General features: G+C 45.2%; 1 protein-coding gene across 3 annotated transcripts in view; it reads right to left on the bottom strand.

Annotated features, from left to right (window-relative positions):
• The window catches only part of SON (SON DNA and RNA binding protein), a 41,570-nt gene extending 23,533 nt beyond the window's left edge, over window positions 1-18,037 (bottom strand). Inside the window, exons 1-4 of one of the 3 annotated variants that reach the window (XM_076353392.1) lie at window positions 17,788-18,037; window positions 15,949-16,115; window positions 2,603-13,504; window positions 924-1,084 (exon numbers count right to left, since the gene is read on the bottom strand). In XM_076353392.1, the coding sequence (XP_076209507.1) occupies window positions 924-1,084; window positions 2,603-13,504; window positions 15,949-16,115; window positions 17,788-17,900 (11,343 nt within the window). In that variant the 5' untranslated portion in view covers window positions 17,901-18,037. Of the gene's footprint in view, window positions 1-923; window positions 1,085-2,602; window positions 13,505-15,948; window positions 16,116-16,842; window positions 16,987-17,787 lie in introns of those variants that run through there. The other 2 variants (XM_076353374.1, XM_076353383.1) reach the window with 2 other exon arrangements.
• Window positions 18,038-18,252: the final 215 nt, after the last annotated feature.

Raw genomic sequence — 18,252 nt, 5'->3', positions numbered from 1 at the left:
ACAGATTCCCACAGTTGGAAAGGGCAAGGAAGGGGCAGGTTTTGGGCTTCCAGATTAGCACTAGCTACACTGGATCTTGGTCAGGTTGCATGAAGAAGCACTTAAGATGTCTGCACCGTGTATCTGCACAATCTCAGCTTTTTCACTAACAAGTACTTCTGCTTCCACTAGCCCACACACAACTAAGAGATTACTTTTCAGCAATTTGACATTGCTTAATTTCAGATGTTATTTCCATAAACAGGTATTTCAGAACTGTCACAATGATGATGCATTAAAAAAAGCGCGCACTTTTTTTTTCCATTCCAAATTTTCTCTAGTTTCTGGGGAAAAAAAAAAGTTGCGGGAAATTAGCAAATTGAACAAGGCGACATTACTACAGTAAAAGGACAAGTAGCAATTTTTTCCCCACAATCAGAGCCAAAACATCCCATATGCAGACTTGAACTGCAATGTGATAGAACTGCAACAATTCTCTAAAAATATCTTAGAGTGCATATTAAAATATATAGAACTATGTGAAGTGGGCACTAGATTTTTAACCCAGAGATAACTATGAAAGTCACTAACAAAAGTAAGAACTTAGCTAACAACACCAAAACCAAAAACTAGAAGTGAAAGCTTTGGTTTTTATTAGCAGGACTGCAGGGAGAACTACCAATTTGTACAAAATTAGTACAGAATCAAAACAAAAAAAAAGCGAAAGAATTGGATTTCATGCATTTCCATGGAATTAAAAAGCCTGTTTTCATGACTTAAAAAAAAAAACAAACAAAAAAAAACCCACACCACGTGTAGAGATTAAGGGCTCAAACCACAAGCCAGCTTACAGGGGAACCAAGCACACAGGATGACAGCTTGCCTAGAAGTCACAAAACCCCAATTTGCTTATTTTCAGGTTTGATACTGTTGTTCTCGCTTACCTCAGTGAGCTCCTTTAGTGTATCTCTTGATGACTTCTGATTGGCTTTGTCGTCTTTCTTTTGAGATAACAAAGGCATCAGGCTTGGTGGTAAGGGAACACCAGACTTAGCACACATGGCGGCTGCATTAGCTTTGGCTATTTCAAGTAGCTGGGCCTTGTCTAAAAAAAATTTTTTTTTTTTTTTTAAAGAAAAACTATTATTTTTACAGGTTCTTGTTTTAGTAATAAATAAGCATTTCTGGCAGACTAAACAAAGTACAAAGAGAAAACACAAGATTTTACCCACACTGTGCATTTTTGTGTTCTGTGAAAATAACAAAAACTGTATTTAGTTGCTCCGGACTTTTTTAAATTTGGTCTACCCAACAGACAGGTGAAATTGCAAATTTAACACAAAGCACGGGAGTCCAAATTACAGCACTCAAAATCCTCCAATCCCCAGAAGTTCTGATGCCTATTTTACTTCACCAATTCATTCTAGTTTTGGAAATACTGGGTCATTTCTACACAGCATAAATTCCAAAGTCTGAAAAGCATTCAAAGGTCTTGAGGAATTCCCCTCAAGTCCCCCAGTACGTAGCCTGAAAGCTACTTACAACCAGCCAACAGAAAAACATAAGCACTGAATAAAATGTGCACTTGCGTAAATTACAATTACACGCAAAACTGTTAATAAAACAGTATTTTGCTTCATTAAGGGAAAAAGCACGTGGCCCTATCACAGAAATAGGGAGTAAAGTACATCTTATTTGATCTGCCAGTTTGCAAATAAATGAGTTACCACTATCTCTGCAAGCATACAGCTTTACAAAAATCCTAAAAGGGTAACATTCCTTTACTTCTTAAGCCATAAAAGTATATAGATACAGATTTGCTGCATAATCAAAGCATGAAGGCAGATTCAAGGATGCTCATTAATTCTCATGTTTTGTACAAAAATACTTCTCTGGTAGAGGGGCTTCCATGGTAACTTTATGACACAGGACTGAAAGGATCAGAACCTGAGGTCCACAAAAGGAGTGGACTTCCTCACACAGTGTACAAGAGCTCGTCTCAAAATTAAAACCTTCTTTGTCCTTACGTAACTTACTACCCAAGGAAACTACAAAGCCTCTCTTCCTCCAGTCACAGAGAAAAGATGCAGTTCATTAGTTTTTCTTTTATTTTCCAATCAGCTGGGTCTGGGAATATTTTCAGAAACGAGTCTCCCTTCCCATTAAGTTCTTACCATGGGAAAGAGGCAAGACAGAGTAATGAAAACAGATAAACAAGCATTACAGGTGACGACAGAGCTAAGAACTCTCCAACTGGCACTTTCAAATGTTCCTTCATGCCCAATTTGTTCTCAGGAAAACTAGAAATTCCTAAGTTTCTTACAGAGTACTTGGCCTTTACTAACCATTACAGTGAACAGTGTTCCTCAAGACTGCAACATACCACCTTTGTATGAAAGCTCTATAACCAAGATATAACCTGCTCTAAATGCACTTTCATCCAAATGGTAAACGTTGATTCAGCTCCAACATGTAAGTTCCTACTGAAAGTCACTGCCTAAAAGTAATGTACAAAATGACTTCTAAGAAATTCCTTATGAATGCTACAGAGGTATGTAAGACTATGTAAATGAACACAGTATTGCCCAACCATGGAACTACTGAAAATAGAATTATCACTTACCCAAGTCTGTAAGACGTTTAGGTGACCTGCTTGAAAATCGTTCCGATGACCTCGACCTACGACGATCAGGTGATCTGCTGTATCTTCTTCTCCCTGAAGATCTTGATCTCCGTAGTCGAATTGGTGACCTACTAGAGCTCCGCCTTCTTCCTCTGGACCTTGATCGCCTTTGACGAATAGGTGTTCGACTCCTGCTCCGTAATCTGAGTGATATTCTACGATCTCTTGAATCTGATCTTCTTCTTCTTCTGTCAGTAGATCTTGATCTATTTCTCTGAGATCTCTTACGCCTGTCTCTTGATAAAGAACGCCGCCTTCTTGATGCTGACCTTGACCTACTCCTCCTTCTGTGCCTTGAACGTGACAATGAGCTAGACCGAGAGCGACGATTGGATTTTGATCTTGAAGCTCTTCTCCGTGTTACTGATCTGGAGCGATTCCGTCTAGAGCGAGATTCTGTATCATACCTCTGGGATCTGCGCTGAGAGGACCTGGAGCGTCTGCTTCTAGACCTCCGTGAAGATTCTTTGTCTGCTGTTTTTTCAACAGATTTGGATCGACTCCTTTGGCGAGCAGTGGACCTGGAGCGTCTACGTCTAGACCTCCGCGAAGACTCTTTGTCTGCTGCTTTTTCAACAGATGTCGATCGACTCCTTTGGCGAGCAGTGGACCTGGAGCGTCTACGCCTAGACCTCCGTGAAGATTCTTTATCTGCTGTTTTTTCAACAGATGTGGATCTACTCTTCTGGCGAGCAGTAGACCTAGAACGTCTACGTCTAGATCTCCGTGAAGACTCTTTGTCTGCTGCTTTTTCAACAGATGTGGATCGACTCTTTTGGCGAGTAAGAGATTTTGAGCGTCTGCTTATAGATCTTCGTGAAGACTCTTTGTCAGATACTTTATCAACAGATTTGGATCTAGATTTTTCACGTTCAGAAGACTCAGAACGCCTACTTTCGGGTATAAAGGAAGAGTCCTGTTCCTCCAGCCTCTCAAGAGGCATAGAATCCTGTTTATCTTCATCTGCCAAAGAGGGCTCCACATCCTCACACTCTTCACCAGTGGTAGACCTTGACTCATGCTCATCTGATGATGTGGAGTCTCTTCGTTCAGCTGTCAAGGAGGGCTCCATATCATCTACTTCTTCACCAGTGGTAGACCTTGATTCACGCCCATCAGGGGATGTGGAACGTCTGTGTTCAGTTGTCAAAGAGGGTTCCATATCGTCTGCTTCTTCACCAGTGGTAGACCTTGACTCATGCTCGTCCGATGATGTGGAATCTCTTCGTTCAGCTGTCAAGGAGGGTTCCATATCCTCCACATCTTCAGCAGTGGTAGACCTCGACTCATGTTCATCTGAGGATGTGGAGTGTCTACGTTCAGCTGTCAAAGAGAGCTCCCGGTCCTCTGCTTCTTCACCAGTGGTTGACCTTGACTCACGTCCATCAGGAGACATGGAACGTCTATGTTCAGCTGTCAAAGAAGGTTCCAAATCCTCTATTTCTTCACCAGTTGTAGACCTTGACTCGCGGTCATCAGAGGATGTGGAGTGTCTACGTTCACCTGTCAAAGAGGGCTCCCCATCTTCTATATCTTCACCAGCAGTAGACCTCGACTCACGCTCATCAGAGGATGTGGAGTCTCTTCGTTCAGCTGTGAAGGAGGGTTCTGCATCCTCTACTTCTTCCCCAGTAGTAGACCTTGACTCATGCTCATCAGAGGACACGGAGCATCTACGTTCCGTTGTCAAAGGCTGCTCCAGATACTCTACTTCTTCACCAATGCTAGATCTTGACTCATGCTCATCAGGGGACGTGGAGCGCCTATGTTCAGATGTCAAAGAGGGCTCCAGATCATCCATTTCTTCATCTATAGTAGATTTCTGGTCATGGCCCTCAGGGGACACAGATCGTCTATGTTCAGAAGTCAAAGAGGACTCTAGACCCTCTTCCTCCATGGGAGATTTCAGCTCATGACCTTCCTGATATGAGGATGTAGAATGTCTACGTTCAGATATCAAAGAGGGCTCTAGATCCTCTGTTTCTTCACCGGGGCCAGATTTCACACTGTAGCCATCAGGGGACATGGAGCACCCACGTTCAGGCATTAAAGAAGGCATTGCGTCATCCATTTTTTCAACAGGGATGGATTTCAAGTCACTGTCATCAGGGGACATGGAGGCTCTATCGTTTAGCGTCAAAGGTTCAAGACCGCCTACTTTTCCAACAGTGGGGAATCTCAACTCCTGGCCATCAGGGGATGCTGCGTGTTCATTTTCAGGTGTTAGAGAAAGCTCCCGCACATCTGCTTTTTGAATAGGGGTGAATCTTACCTCCTGGCTCTCAAAAGACAAAAGATGGTCATTTTCAGATGTCAAAGAAGAATCCATACCCTCTGTTTTCTCAGCATGAGTCAATCTTGATTCATATTCTTCAGGGGACAGAGCATGTTCATTTTCAGATGTCAGAGAAGGTTCCTCAGCCTCTACTTTTTCAGCAGGGCTAGACTGCAGCTCCTCACCTTCAGGGGACATGGCACATTCACCTTCAGACATCAAAGACAACTCCTGCACCTCTGTTTTTCCAACAACAGTAGACTGCAACTCCCGGCTATCAGTGGACATTGAACTTTCACTTTCAGATGTTTCAGAAGGTTCCTCCATTTCTTCTTTTTCAACAGGACTGGATCTCAAATCATGGCCTTCAGGGGATATATCATACTCATTTTCAGACAGCAAAGAACACTCCTGCACCTCTGTTTTTTCAGTAAGAGCAGAGAGCGACTCCTGCCCTTCGGGGGATGCAGCATATTGACTGTCTGATATTAGTGAAGGCTCCTGCACCACTGTTTTTTCAGCAAGGGTAGACTGTAATCTTTGGCCTTCAGGGAAGATGGTATATTCACTGTCAGATGTCAGAGAAGGTTCCTGCACCTCTTTTTCAGCAGGGCTGGCTGTCATCTCCTGGCCCTCAGGAGATACAGCATATTCATTTTCAGACAGCAGAGAACACTCCTGTACCTCTGGTTTTTCAGCAAGGGAAGATGGCAAGTCATGATCTTCAGAAGACACAGCATATTCATTGTCAGGTACTACAGAAGCCTCCTGCATCTCTGCCTTTTCACAAGAGCTAGATCTCAACTCCCGTCCCTCCCAAGATACAGCATATTCATTTTCAGGTGTCAGAGCAGGCTTTTGCACTTCTATTTTTTCAACAGAGGGTGACCGCAACTCCTGGTTCTCAATGGACACTGAACATCTTTCTTCAGACATCCGATAAAGTTCCCTCATCTCTGTTTTTTCAGCAGGGGTTGACGTCAACTCTGGGCCATCAAGCCCTATTGTGTATTCATTTTCAGACATTTCAGAAGGCTCCTCTACCTCAACTTTTTCAAAAGGGGTGGATGTCAACTCATGACCATCAGAGGAAACAGAACATCTGCTTTCCAGTATCAGAGGTGGCTCCTGCACCTGTGTTTCTTCATCATAGGCAGACTGCAACTTGTGGCCATCAGGGGATGCAATAGATACCAGTTCAGATGACTTTTGCACCTCTACTTTTTCAGCAGGGATAGGCCTTAATTCATGACTACCAGGCAACAGGAAAAGCCCACCTTCAGACATCATAGAAGTCACTGAGGCCTGTAGTTTTTCAGTAGGTGTGCTTACTGATTCACAAACATCAGCAGACTTGGAGAACCCACTTTCCAGCAGGAGAGGCGGCTTCTGTATCTCCATTTTTTCAACTGCAGTGGATGTCAATTCATAGCCTTCAGGGAAGACAGAACACCTAAGCTCAGACGCCGATGACAGTTCTGCACTTTCTGTTTTCTCAAAGTAATTGTGTTTTGATTTATGGCCATCATGGCACACAGGAATTCCACTTTTAGACATCAAGAAAGATCCTGCACCCTCTATTTTTCCAGCAGGCAGGCATCTTGATTCATGCATTTCAGAAGATTCAGAGCAGTCAATTTCAAGTATTTGTGAAAGCGTCGGACCATCTAAATCTTTGTCAACAGATGATCTGGACTCATGAACTTCAGAAGACTTGCAGCTTTGTCCTACAGTCATCAGTACAACTTCCCGCATTTTTTCAAAAGATGATGCTGAAATGAGGTCATCCGAGATATCAACAGGAACACACTCAGTTGTCAGGGAAACATCTGGAGCCTTGACTTTTTCAACAGATAAAGATCTTTGTTCATTTCCATCAGGTGACTTGAAGGACCCACCTTCAGACATCAACGGAAGCTCCTCTTTTTGTGCAGCAAAGCTGGATCCCGATTCATGTCCATCAGGAGACTTGAAGCATCCACTGTCAGAAGCCAGAGAAGGCTCCTGCATCTGGCTCTTTTCAATAGGCAAGGAAGCTGACTCACAGACATCAGGGAACACAGAGCATGTAACTTCAGGTGCTAGAAAAGGTTTTTCAGCCTCTACTGTTTCAAAAGATAGTGACCTTGACTCAGGGCTGTCAGCCAACTTGGAAGATTCACTTTCAGGTACTTGCAAAAACTTCTGAAGCTCTGTTTTTTCAACTGGGATATGTCTCAATTCATGACTATCGGACAAGTCAGAGAGTACACTTTCAGATGTCAGAGAAGACCCCTGAACCTCCGTTTTTCCAGAGGACGAGGAGATTGTTTTGTGATCATCAGAAGGTATAGAGCATCCACTTTCAAGTGTCAGAAGAGGCTCTGGACCCTCTATTTCTTTGAGAGAGGTAGATCTCGACTCATCTTCATGGGATGCAGAGAGCTGAAATTCTGTTACTGAAGAAGTTTCTGGATCTCCCTTTTTTTCAACAGATGAGGATCTTGACTTGGATGTGGAGTATGTAAGTTCAGGTAGTGATGAAGACTCCAGAGCCACTGCTTTTTCAGCTGATCCATTTTCAGATGTCACAGAAAGCTCTGAAACCTGTGTTTTTTCCACAGGCATGGATCTCAATTCTTGGTCATCTGGGGTTTTGGAGCTATCGAATTCAGACATCACAGAAGGCTGCAGACCCGCTGTTTTTTCAACAGATGAGGAGCTTTTCTCAAGACTATCAAAAGTTTTGGAAAATCCACTTTCGGATGCTGGCGGCAGCTCTGGGCCGTTTATTCTTTCATCAGACAAAGCTACTGACATGGGACCATTAGAGGATTTGCCTTCACTTGCAAAAGAAGGTTCAGGAACTTCTACTTTTTCAAGACATTTGGTTGACTCCTGAAGTTCAGAAGACTCCACACGCTTGCTACTGCACTTTACTGAGGATAACTTACTCTCTCTTTTTTCTATAGATTTGGACCTTGACTTAATACTATCAGAGGACTTGGAACGTTTCCGTTTGGATTTTTTTGACGATTCCTTGCGCTTTTTTTCAACAGACCTAGACCTAGACTTGTAACGTTCAGAAGATTTTGAGCGGCGACGCTTAGATTTTCGTGAGGACTCCTTCTTTTTTTCCACTGATTTGGATCTAGACTTGTAACGGTCAGAGGACTTTGAGCGCTGACGTTTAGACTTCCGCGATGATTGCTTTCGATCTCTTTTTTCTACTGATCTGGATCTAGACTTGTAACGGTCAGAGGACTTCGAGCGCTGACGTTTAGACCTCCGCAGAGATGCCTTCCGACCTCTCTTCTCAACAGATCTTGACCTAGATTTCGAACGATCAGAGGAACCAGACCCTCTATGTCTGAATCTCCACGAGTATTCTTTGCCCCCTCTCTTTTCTGAAGACCTGGATCTAGATTTAGAACGGTCAGAGGACCTGGAACGTCTGCGGCGGGATCTCCAGGAGGACAACCTGCTCCCCCTCTTTTCCACTGACCGTGATTTAGACCTGTAGCGGTCAGATGACCTGGAACGTCTGCGCCCAGACCTTCGGGAGGACAGTCGCTTTTCCACTGACCTAGACTTAGACCTGTAGCGGTCAGAAGACCTGGAACGTCTGCGCCCAGACCTTCGGGAGGACAGTCGCTTTTCCACTGACCTGGACTTAGACCTGTAGCGGTCAGAAGACCTGGAACGTCTGCGCCCAGACCTTCGAGAGGACAGTCGCTTTTCCACTGACCTGGACTTAGACCTGTAGCGGTCAGACGACCTAGAGCGTCTGCGCCCGGACCTTCGAGAGGACAGTCGCTTTTCCACTGACCTGGACTTAGACCTGTAGCGGTCAGACGACCTGGAACGTCTACGTCTGGACCTTCGGGAGGACAGTCGCTTTTCCACTGATCTGGATTTAGACCTGTAGTGGTCAGACGACCTGGAACGTCTACGTCTGGACCTCCCAGAGGACAACCTGCTCCCTCTCTTTTCTGCTGATCTGGATTTAGACCTGTAACGGTCAGACGACCTGGAACGTCTGCGCCTGGATCTCCGGGAAGACACTCTTCTCTCTCTCTTCTCCACGGATCGGGATCTAGATTTGGAATGCTTTTTTCTGGAATCTGAATAGTTTCTGCTCCTAGAACGTGCTCTTTTAGAGGTCAAACGCCTGGAAGTAGAACGGGACCTTGATTTTTTCTTCCGCTTCCTAGACCTGGACTGAGACTTGGAGCGACTCCTTTTTTGTTTCTTTGCATCATGTTTTTTATCACTGCTTCTATGGCTACTTTTTTCAATAACTTTCTCGAGTCTCATCAGAGTCTCCCTCATTCGTGCTGCCACATCAGGTTGCACATCGGATGTTTCTGAATCTCTTTTCTCTGACTCCTGTTCTGGAGTTGCTTCTTTGGCAGCCTCAGCCTGTAGAATGACTTCCGACTGGCTTGCCTCTGCCACAAGTACTGGAACTGCTTCTGTAACAGTCTCAGGCACTGGAGCTGCTTCCAAATCTTTTGTCTCTGCCTCCAACCCCGCAGCTGCTTCTGCATCTTTCAGCTCTACAACAGTCTCAGGAAGAGGAGCCGTTTCCAAATCTTTTGTTTCTGCAACATAAGCTGGAGCTGCTTCCAACTGTTTTGTGTCTCCGATTATTTCAGATTCAGGAGTCCCTGCTGATTCTTTTTCATCTGCTGCTTGTGAAGAACTAAAAACTGTTTCTGCTATTAAAGGCTCGGATACTTGAGTTTGGTCTGCATCTTTCTTCTCAACCAGTATCTCACATTCCTGAGCTTGACCTGGAACTCTCACATCCTCCATTTGTTGACCCTGCACCCCTTCTGCATATTGTACTTCTGCTGCCACTTCATGTTCCAATGTTGTTTCCAGATCTTTCATGTCCCCTGGTTTTGGAACTGCTTCAGCAGATTTCATTTCAGTAGCACTCAAGATTTCTGGAGCCTCTTCTGTACTCTTCCATTCTGCAGCAGGTTTTGCTTCTAGAACTGCTTGCAGATGTTCTTGCTTTTCAGTGTGCAAAGATTCTGGAACAGTTTCTGAAGCATCCTCTAAAACATTCATCGCCCCCACGTTTCCAGACTTTTGGGAAGTTTCCAAACCTTCGATATCCATGTGTACCTCAGGTTCTTTGACTGTTTCAGAACCTTTCACCTCTGTTGTTGCAGACTCTTTCATACTTTCCAACAACCTCACTTCTCTAGCTTCTGACGCTGGCTCCAAATATTTTGCTTTCACTGCTTTCTCTGTTTCTGAAGCTTCTTCCAAATCTTTTACACTGATAAGCGAGGGCTCATTTTTTTTTGTGCTTGTCCTCCTTGTTGCAATTATATATTCTACAGTAGGTCCCTGAGTTCTCACATCTGTCAAAATCTTAGATTCCAAAGTTCCTTTCAAGTTTCTCACTTCTGTCACTATTTCTGATGCCACAGTTTTTTCTTCCACTCTAGGCAAAGACTCTAATACTGCTTCTGAATGACCTACTATTTGTTCCCGTACAGATTTTGAACTTGTTTCTAAAGTTTGCATCGTCACTGTTTGCACAGGTTCTAGTATTGCTTCTTTGCTCCTTGCCTTTGCTTTGTTTGGATCTTCTGGAGCAACTTCAGAATGCCTCATTTCTCTAACCACCTCAGATGCCAATGTCCTTCCCAAGCCTTGCATTAGTGTCCTTCTTTCAGATCCCACAACCATTTCCAAATTTTTCGTCTGTGTTAAGTGTGAAGTTTTTGATCTCACTTCCACATCTTTTACCTCCGCAACTGCCTCAACTTCTGACAAGTTGTCTAGACCTCTCACTTCTACAGTGGCAGAACTGGTAGCTAGTTCAGAATCCTTTATCTCCCCTACCACCTCAGTTTGTGAGGTTCTTGTATGTGTCATGACCTGAGACTGTGAAATGACAGAACACTCTGTTTTGCTTGCACCAAGAGGTTCTACAACTGTTTCTGCATGTTTTGGTTCTTTCTCTGCTGTGGTTTTCAAATGCATCATTCCTCCTAATGCCTCAGACTCTCTAACTGGTTCTATGCTTACACATGGAACCACAGATTCAGGAATTCTTTCTGACCTTTCTTCTAAGGCAAGAAGTCCTGGACTTGCTTCCGAGACTTTGCTACCCATTTTGGCTTCAGAACACACATCTTCTCCTAAGCCCCTTGCCACTGCAAGGGCTCCAGGCTGCAAGACTGCTTCCAAAGCTTGTATCTTTGCCATACCTACAGATGCTAGATCTCCTAAATCTCTCACACCTCTCATGGGCAGGTGTGATGAAGATGTCTTCGTCTCTGTCCCAGCTTTGTCAAGGTCTGCTTCTGAATCTTTCCTTTCTGTCTCTGCTACAGGTCCTGTAGTCGTTTCTAAACTTTTCACTGGCCTCACAGATCCGACTTTCATAGCTCGGAGACCGGCATCTGAGCCTGCTTCTACTCCTGCCATACTACCTAGATTTATTTCTGAACCTTTTGACACCACTGTTGAATCTAGTGTTGCTGGTAAACCTCTGGTCATAGTCCCACAACGCACAGCTTCTTCTGAAGCTTTCACACCTTCCATCTGCAAAGACAGTGAAGCTGTTTTCAAAGTTTTTGCTTCCACCATAGCCACTGGTCTTAGGACTCCTCCTGAACCTTTCACGTCTTCTTTCTGCAAAGACAGGGGAGTTCCTTCCAAACCTCTCACATGTGACTCACTCTCATATCTTGATTCTCTCAGCTCTTGTGGTTGTGTCAGTAATGAAGTACCTTCTGAATCTTTTGCCTCTGTTACAGCTACAGGCTTAAGAGTAGATTCTGAAATTTTTGAAGCATTAGTATTTTCTAGTTGCAGAGTAGCTTGACTTGTTTCTCGACCTTTTACTCCTGTTAGTGCTGCAACTTCCACGGTTGCTCGTGGACCTTTAAAACCCTCCGCCATCTGGATTTCTGGAGTTGTTCGGGGAATGAAGGTCTGCACAACTGCTACGGGTTCTAAAGTTGCTCTTAAACCTTTTGCCTCTGCAACCACATTCACATCTGCTGGACGTGCAGATTCCTGGGTTCTATCCACACTTCTTGTTTCTGTCAAGACTTGAGCTTGTAGGAACACTCCTGATGCATTCAGCACTGTTGCAGGATCAGTGGTACCTTCCACATCTTTGACTGCTTCAACTTGCAGACATTCTCGAGCTGCTTTGACATCTTTTGCTGTAACACCCACAGCTTCCATGATTGTTTCTGAAGTTTTGGGTTTTACTACAGCAATTGGCTGCAGAGCTTCTTCCAAAGCTTTCACATTTTCCATATGTGCAGAGCTTCTAGCTGGTTCAATATCCTTCACTTCTGTAACAGCTCCTGGTCCCATGGGTATTTTGGCACTTTTTATTTCCACCTGGGTCACAGCAGTCGCTGCAGATATTTTAAAAAGATGTTGCAAAGGTACATCTGCCTTCAAGACACTTGAACCCTCCATGGGGCTGCACTGCGTCACTCTCAAATTATCAGATATAACTGAGGGCTTCAGGGCTGGCTCCAAAGTTCTACTCACACCCCCTAATTCCAAAGATCTTTCCACATTTTTCACATTTTCCATATGCAGAGATTTTTCAGTTGCTCCTGGAATTTTCACTTCTTCCGTGGCCACAGACACGTGAGCTACCTTCACAGTATTCAGATCTGCCTGATTTGCAGATTTCAGAATTGTTGTCGCATCACTTGCCAAAGACACAGATTCTGAAGTTGCTTCTAACTCTTTTGTTCCCCCCTGTGCCACAGATTGTAGAGATGCTTCTGAATATTTCAACACCTCCATGGTTTCAGACTCAAGAGCTGTATCCAAAGCTTTTACTTCCCCAGTGCCTTTAGATTTCAAAATAACTTCTGAACCTTTTAGTGCTTCTATTACCTCTGAAGCTAGAGTTGCTGCTGAATCTTTCTGAATTTCAGATTTATTGGCAACTCCAGATGGGATGCTAGATGAAGTATCATTTCCAGTATCAACAAGAACACCCTTTTCACTTGCATTAATAGCTATAGGATAAATATTTTCATGAGACTGTTCAACTTGTTGTTCTTTAGTGCAAATTTTAGTTTGAGTTATACTAGCATTTTCTTGGATATCAGATTGGCTGGCTTCTAAATTAAATGGAGGATTTGTTGCACACAAAGTCCCCGTCTCACTTCCAAGGTTTTCCGTAGATTGCTGAGAATCAGTTCTTGAATGAGAAACAAGTCCTAAAGCTTGTCTATCAAGCTCCTCACTTGCTTTTAAGCACAGTTCTTCTGGCTGCACGTGGACAGCCAGATTTGCATCTCCAAATCCTCCATGCTGTACACTTAGTTTGGAGCTTGATTTCTCTGGCATCAAGTGAGCAGCAGGCTGTGAGTCTGCATGTTCTCCATGACGTGTACTCAACTTTGACTCCTTTGGCTGCTTTTTATGCTTTTTCTCTTTCTTCCTTTTCTTCTTCTTTTTCTTCTTCTTCTTGCTTTTGTGTTTCTTGTTCTTCTTTGATTTTTTCCTAGGAATTTCATCTTCAGCAGTAGAGCTTCTTTTTGTAGACTGAGTACTATTTTTCACAGTATTTTTGTCTACATCTAGAAAAAAATAATATTTTCCTTGTAATTGTTATTAAAACTACATTTTAAAATTCTTTTAGACTAGCGACCAAGTACATGGACAAGAGGTACAAAAAATTTAAACTTGAAACCCATGCCTTCTTCACTGAACTACCTTACACAAATAGCACACACTCCCTTTTCAGCCCTCTTACCGTTCCTCTCAAGAGTCGCTTTAAGTAAAAATAACTAATTCTTCTTTCAAAAAGTTAACCAAATCTTCTAGGTCAGCAATACAGTTCCAGTGAGAACATGACTCTTTCAAGAAGTAGTTGGATATACTTCCACCTATATTCAACTGGGCAGTGCATTCTTCCAGGAGGCTGGAGACGTGCTTTTAAGCTACACCAAGCTGCACATGGAAGTGAAACAAGAACTCCCATTTTCCAGACAATTTATCTAAGTGGTGATATGCTTACTGTATAAAAAGTGGCCAGCCCATTATCCCCTACTATGCTTTAGCTTGTGAGTGAACCCAATATTACTAGTGTGTTAGAAATTATCTAAGTGTATTTACTGATTAAGTTCCTCACTGACTAAGTTCTTCAAACAAATTTGAGGAAACAGCATCTACTTCCCCAATCCCAAACAAACTTTAAGGCATTGCAGGCAACCAGCTGCTCAGACTGGATTGCAGTTGCCACAAGCAACTGCAAACCTGCAAGTACCTAATAGAGCTTTTGCTTCAAACACGAAAGTAACTAATAAATTCAGGTGACTACAGGGACAAGCAATCACTGACGGGGAAAGAAAAGAGGTAGACTGAGGTTTCGATCATCTTCTTTTAATTCTATACCTCATTTCCCTCTGAATTTAACCTGTGTTAGGTTCTTACCCTTCTTTGGATCTAGTGCCATGTTTTCATGAGAGGTACTTCTATTAAAGGCAACTTGTTATAATTTCTGTTAAATATGAGCTATATATTCAAGTCTGCTTGCATGTTATCTTCAATGATTATATTTGCACTGGCCAGTGCAGCAATATGGATTCTCCAATTTATAATCTGGCTGTGATTACAAAGCATACTCTTTCAAGTAAACAATGCAAAATCATTCAAAAACTGTTGGTAATTGCAATACCATTAAATAAACATGACTTAAGATTCCATAAACAAGTATATCTCAGGTAGTTTTAAGCACACACATTTGTACAGAATAAACAGCTTAACAAAAAATAGTGTTTCTACCAACATTGTTATGAATGCAATGAAAGAGGACAATAAAGCAGAGTCAAATGACCTTTTCTACACAGCATTTTCAGATAATCTCTGTTGTTCAACAGCAACGTTAACTCCTTTCCAGATATGAACAATGGGAACATTTACCATAGATTAAGTTTATTAACTTCCAGGTTAATAGGTCTCACTTATTTATTACCGTGTTTGCTTGCCTCATTCTTCCACGACAGAAGAACAAAAATATGAAAAAAACCACCCAGGTGCCAGCCTAAAATGCTGCTTGTACAGCATTAAGTGAAAGACTGTTGAAAATGCTCAAGGTAAACAAGCCACTGTGCATAAAAGAAAGAAAAAGCAATTCCAAAACCTTGCAAACAGAATCCCTGAAATAAACAATTTTCTACACTGCTTCTCAAAAAAAAGGAAAAAAAAAAATCACGCTGGAGCTGTACTTACCAAGCACATAGCAGTCACCTATGTTTCAACTCCAAAAAATTAGAAATGCAGTAATTAGAGCCTTCCTCTCACTAACTCTCCCAATTCAGAAATTTTACAGAAAGGGCTAGTCCCATGAAGAAGGGATACTCATATGCAACTTTTTGGCATAATAAATCCAGTAATTTATTGAAGTTATGAGATTGCTACATAAAAATTTCTTAATCTTTGGAAGATTGCAATCTGAGTATCCACATTTTAAAAATAAGTGTGTTATTCATTTTAAAACAACAAAGCATCTTACTCTGACAGAACAGTTAATCATACAGTTCTGAACTCTAATAAATGATTTTAAGAAATAATCTTGCAAACCAATCCAAAACAACACACCAAAAAATGCTTCTATCCATCAGTACCAGCTTTGTTAGTAAGAGAGAGAGAGAGAGAGAGAGACCCTGAAGTAGGTATTTACAAAATAAAGCACAATTATATATATGGATATTATTTATAAATTTTAGCATTATTTTAATGGAGAAAAAAGAAAAATAACTTTTTCACACACTAAGTAATGCTTTCATAATAACCAGCTTCAGTTTTAAAATTAAGTATTTCTCTGTCCATCTATGGTTGTAAATCACAGTAGACAAAAAAAATACTTAACAAACATTACAATAAACATACAACTTGTCAGATGAAGCTTGGTGAGAGTACTGAAAAGTACTTTTTCCATCTCTGTAAAATTGATTCCATTTTAAGCACTATGACAACCTTCTTAAACAAGAACATATTTGCCAAATGTGTTTTCATTTACCTGATTTGCACTGCAGCTCTGTATCAAGGGCTCCAGAGAGCACTTCCTCTATTTTCTGCACTATCTGATCATTCTGACGACTCCCAGCAACAGCAACAGTGTCATCTGAAGGGTTGGCTTGCTCAGCTGGGATTGTGTCACCATTGGGCTGGCCTTCTACCTTTCCACTAACCAAAAAAAATATCAACATAATACAAGCAACTTTGAGCCTTTTTTGACTTTTTTTAATTCATAAGCATTTATTATACTCAACCCTTCAACAATATTTCAGCCTCCTGAAGAAGCCATGCTTTTAGTGAAACATGTACCTTTTGATTAACTTTCACTTATTCAGAACAGAACACGTTGTGACAACTGAATACTAGGCACAAGGGAGTAAAACATGTTCTCGAATGTGCCACAGTCCCCATGCTTGCATAGGCTCCCCTCACAAAATAAGCACCCATCACTCGCTCTTCTCCAGCAGATTTTGCTTACTTTGCGAGATAAGGCTGGGGAAAACTAGGCGAGCTTAAATGTAAGACAAATCGCACAGACGCTCACCCCTTCCCCTCTTGCCCCGACACGAGAGACCAACACCGAAAACCCGTGAGTAAAAACGGGTGGCGCGTTCGCCAGGAGACAACGCGTTCTTCCGCCCGCCCCTTCCCTTCCCCCCCCCCCCGCGCCGTGTTTTCGCTCAAGGCGCTCGCAAGGGCGCGAGCCCCCGGGTCCCGCCATGTTGACGCCGAAACGACCCGCAAGAGGCCTAGGCGCCGGCCCGTCTCCCTCCGTCCCGAGGCGGGGCCCGCGCACTTCCCCCCTCCAGCACACCCCTCCTCTCTCCCCGCGCGCTAGGCCCCGGCGCGAGCGCGGCTGCGTCGCCTCCCCCGCCGCCCCGGGCAGGCTCGTTACCCGCTGTGCTGCTGCTGCTGCTCTTCCTGGATCTCCCGGAATTTGCTAACCACAAAGGACCGAAAGATCTGCTCGATATTAGTCGCCATGACAGCCCTACCGCACCGGGCCCCCCCCCCCCCCGCGCTCCGCTTTCCTTCCTGCCGAGACGCGAGGCCTCCAATATCCCACAAGGCACCGCCGCAACTAGAGGCCGAGGGCCCTTGCTGACGTGCTCGCTAGATGCCCTCTCGCGATTGGCTGCCCTCTAACGGATGACGTAGCGGGGGGAGGGGAGGGAGACGAGCCCGGGCCTCCGGACGGCCGCTCTAGCGCTGAGCAGAAGCCATAGAGCGCCAGCCCCGTCTGGCTTCCGGGGGGGGGCGGGAAGTCTCGTGTCTCGGAGAAGTTCGTCGCTCCCCCCTCCCCCCCGCAGGAGCGCGCCGCGCCGCCATGTTGTTGCACTCAAACCCCCCCCCGCCCTCCCCACCCCACCGGCCGCGCGCCCACGAGCAGCCGGCCGCGCGCCTCCCGGCGGGCCCCCCCACCCCGGGCCCCCTCCCCCCCGCGACAGGCAAAGCCCCGGAGGGCCGCCCTACCCCCCCCCCCCCCCCGCAACGGATGAAACCGTTAACTGCCGTTCTGCCCCCACACCGACGCCCCCCCCCCCTCGCCGTTCTCGGCCCTTCTCGCGCCCCGTACACCGAAAAGCTGCGCCTGAGCCTCCGGGAGACCGGGGAGGGGAGGGAAAGGGAGGAAAAGAAGGGGGAGGCGGTGGAGGGCACCATGGTGGCCGTGACCGCCGGTGCCCGCGGCCCTGTCCCCGTCGTTCCCCCCCCCTCCCCCCCGCACACCCACCCACCCTTCCCCCCCGCTTCCCCCGCCGCGATCGCGGCCGTCTCCGGCGGCCACCGGGGCCCGGAGCCGTCTGGGCCTCCGCGGAGAAGCCCGGCGGCCGGCACTCACCTCGCCGAGGGCCGGAGCGGCGGCGGCGGCGGCGGGGCCATGGTGGGCTGAAGCGTGCTGCTGTGCGTGCCGGCGGGCTCGGGGCCGGTGGGGGTGGGTGGGAGCGATGCCATTGGTCTCCATGGAGCGGGGCCAAGCCCCGCGCCTCCGCCGCCCCGTGTGCCGAGCGCGGGCAGCGCCTAGCAGGGGGGCCTGCCCGCACACGAGTGCTGCATCACAGGGCCCGGCGCTGCGCTGCCCTCACTTACCGAGCGGCTCCATGCGAAAGGCGCCCTCCCCCGCCGCCGTGAGAGCAGGCAGCCCGGCTGTGACACGCACATGTGCTCCGGGGGCTGTCTGCGGGGCCAGGCGGCGCGGGCGGGCGCCCCGCGAGATGGGAGAAAAATTAAAGGAACAAAGAAAGCGAAGGAAAATGCCGCCGTGAATAAATAAATGACACCTGAGTGAAAGCTGGCCCCGGCCTCA

This window comes from Aptenodytes patagonicus, chromosome 1 (genome assembly GCF_965638725.1).
Source record: "Aptenodytes patagonicus chromosome 1, bAptPat1.pri.cur, whole genome shotgun sequence".
Lineage (NCBI taxonomy): Eukaryota > Metazoa > Chordata > Aves > Sphenisciformes > Spheniscidae > Aptenodytes > Aptenodytes patagonicus.
The sequence above is the reverse complement of the archived record's forward strand: the minus strand, read 5'-3'. Positions and strand labels throughout refer to the sequence as shown.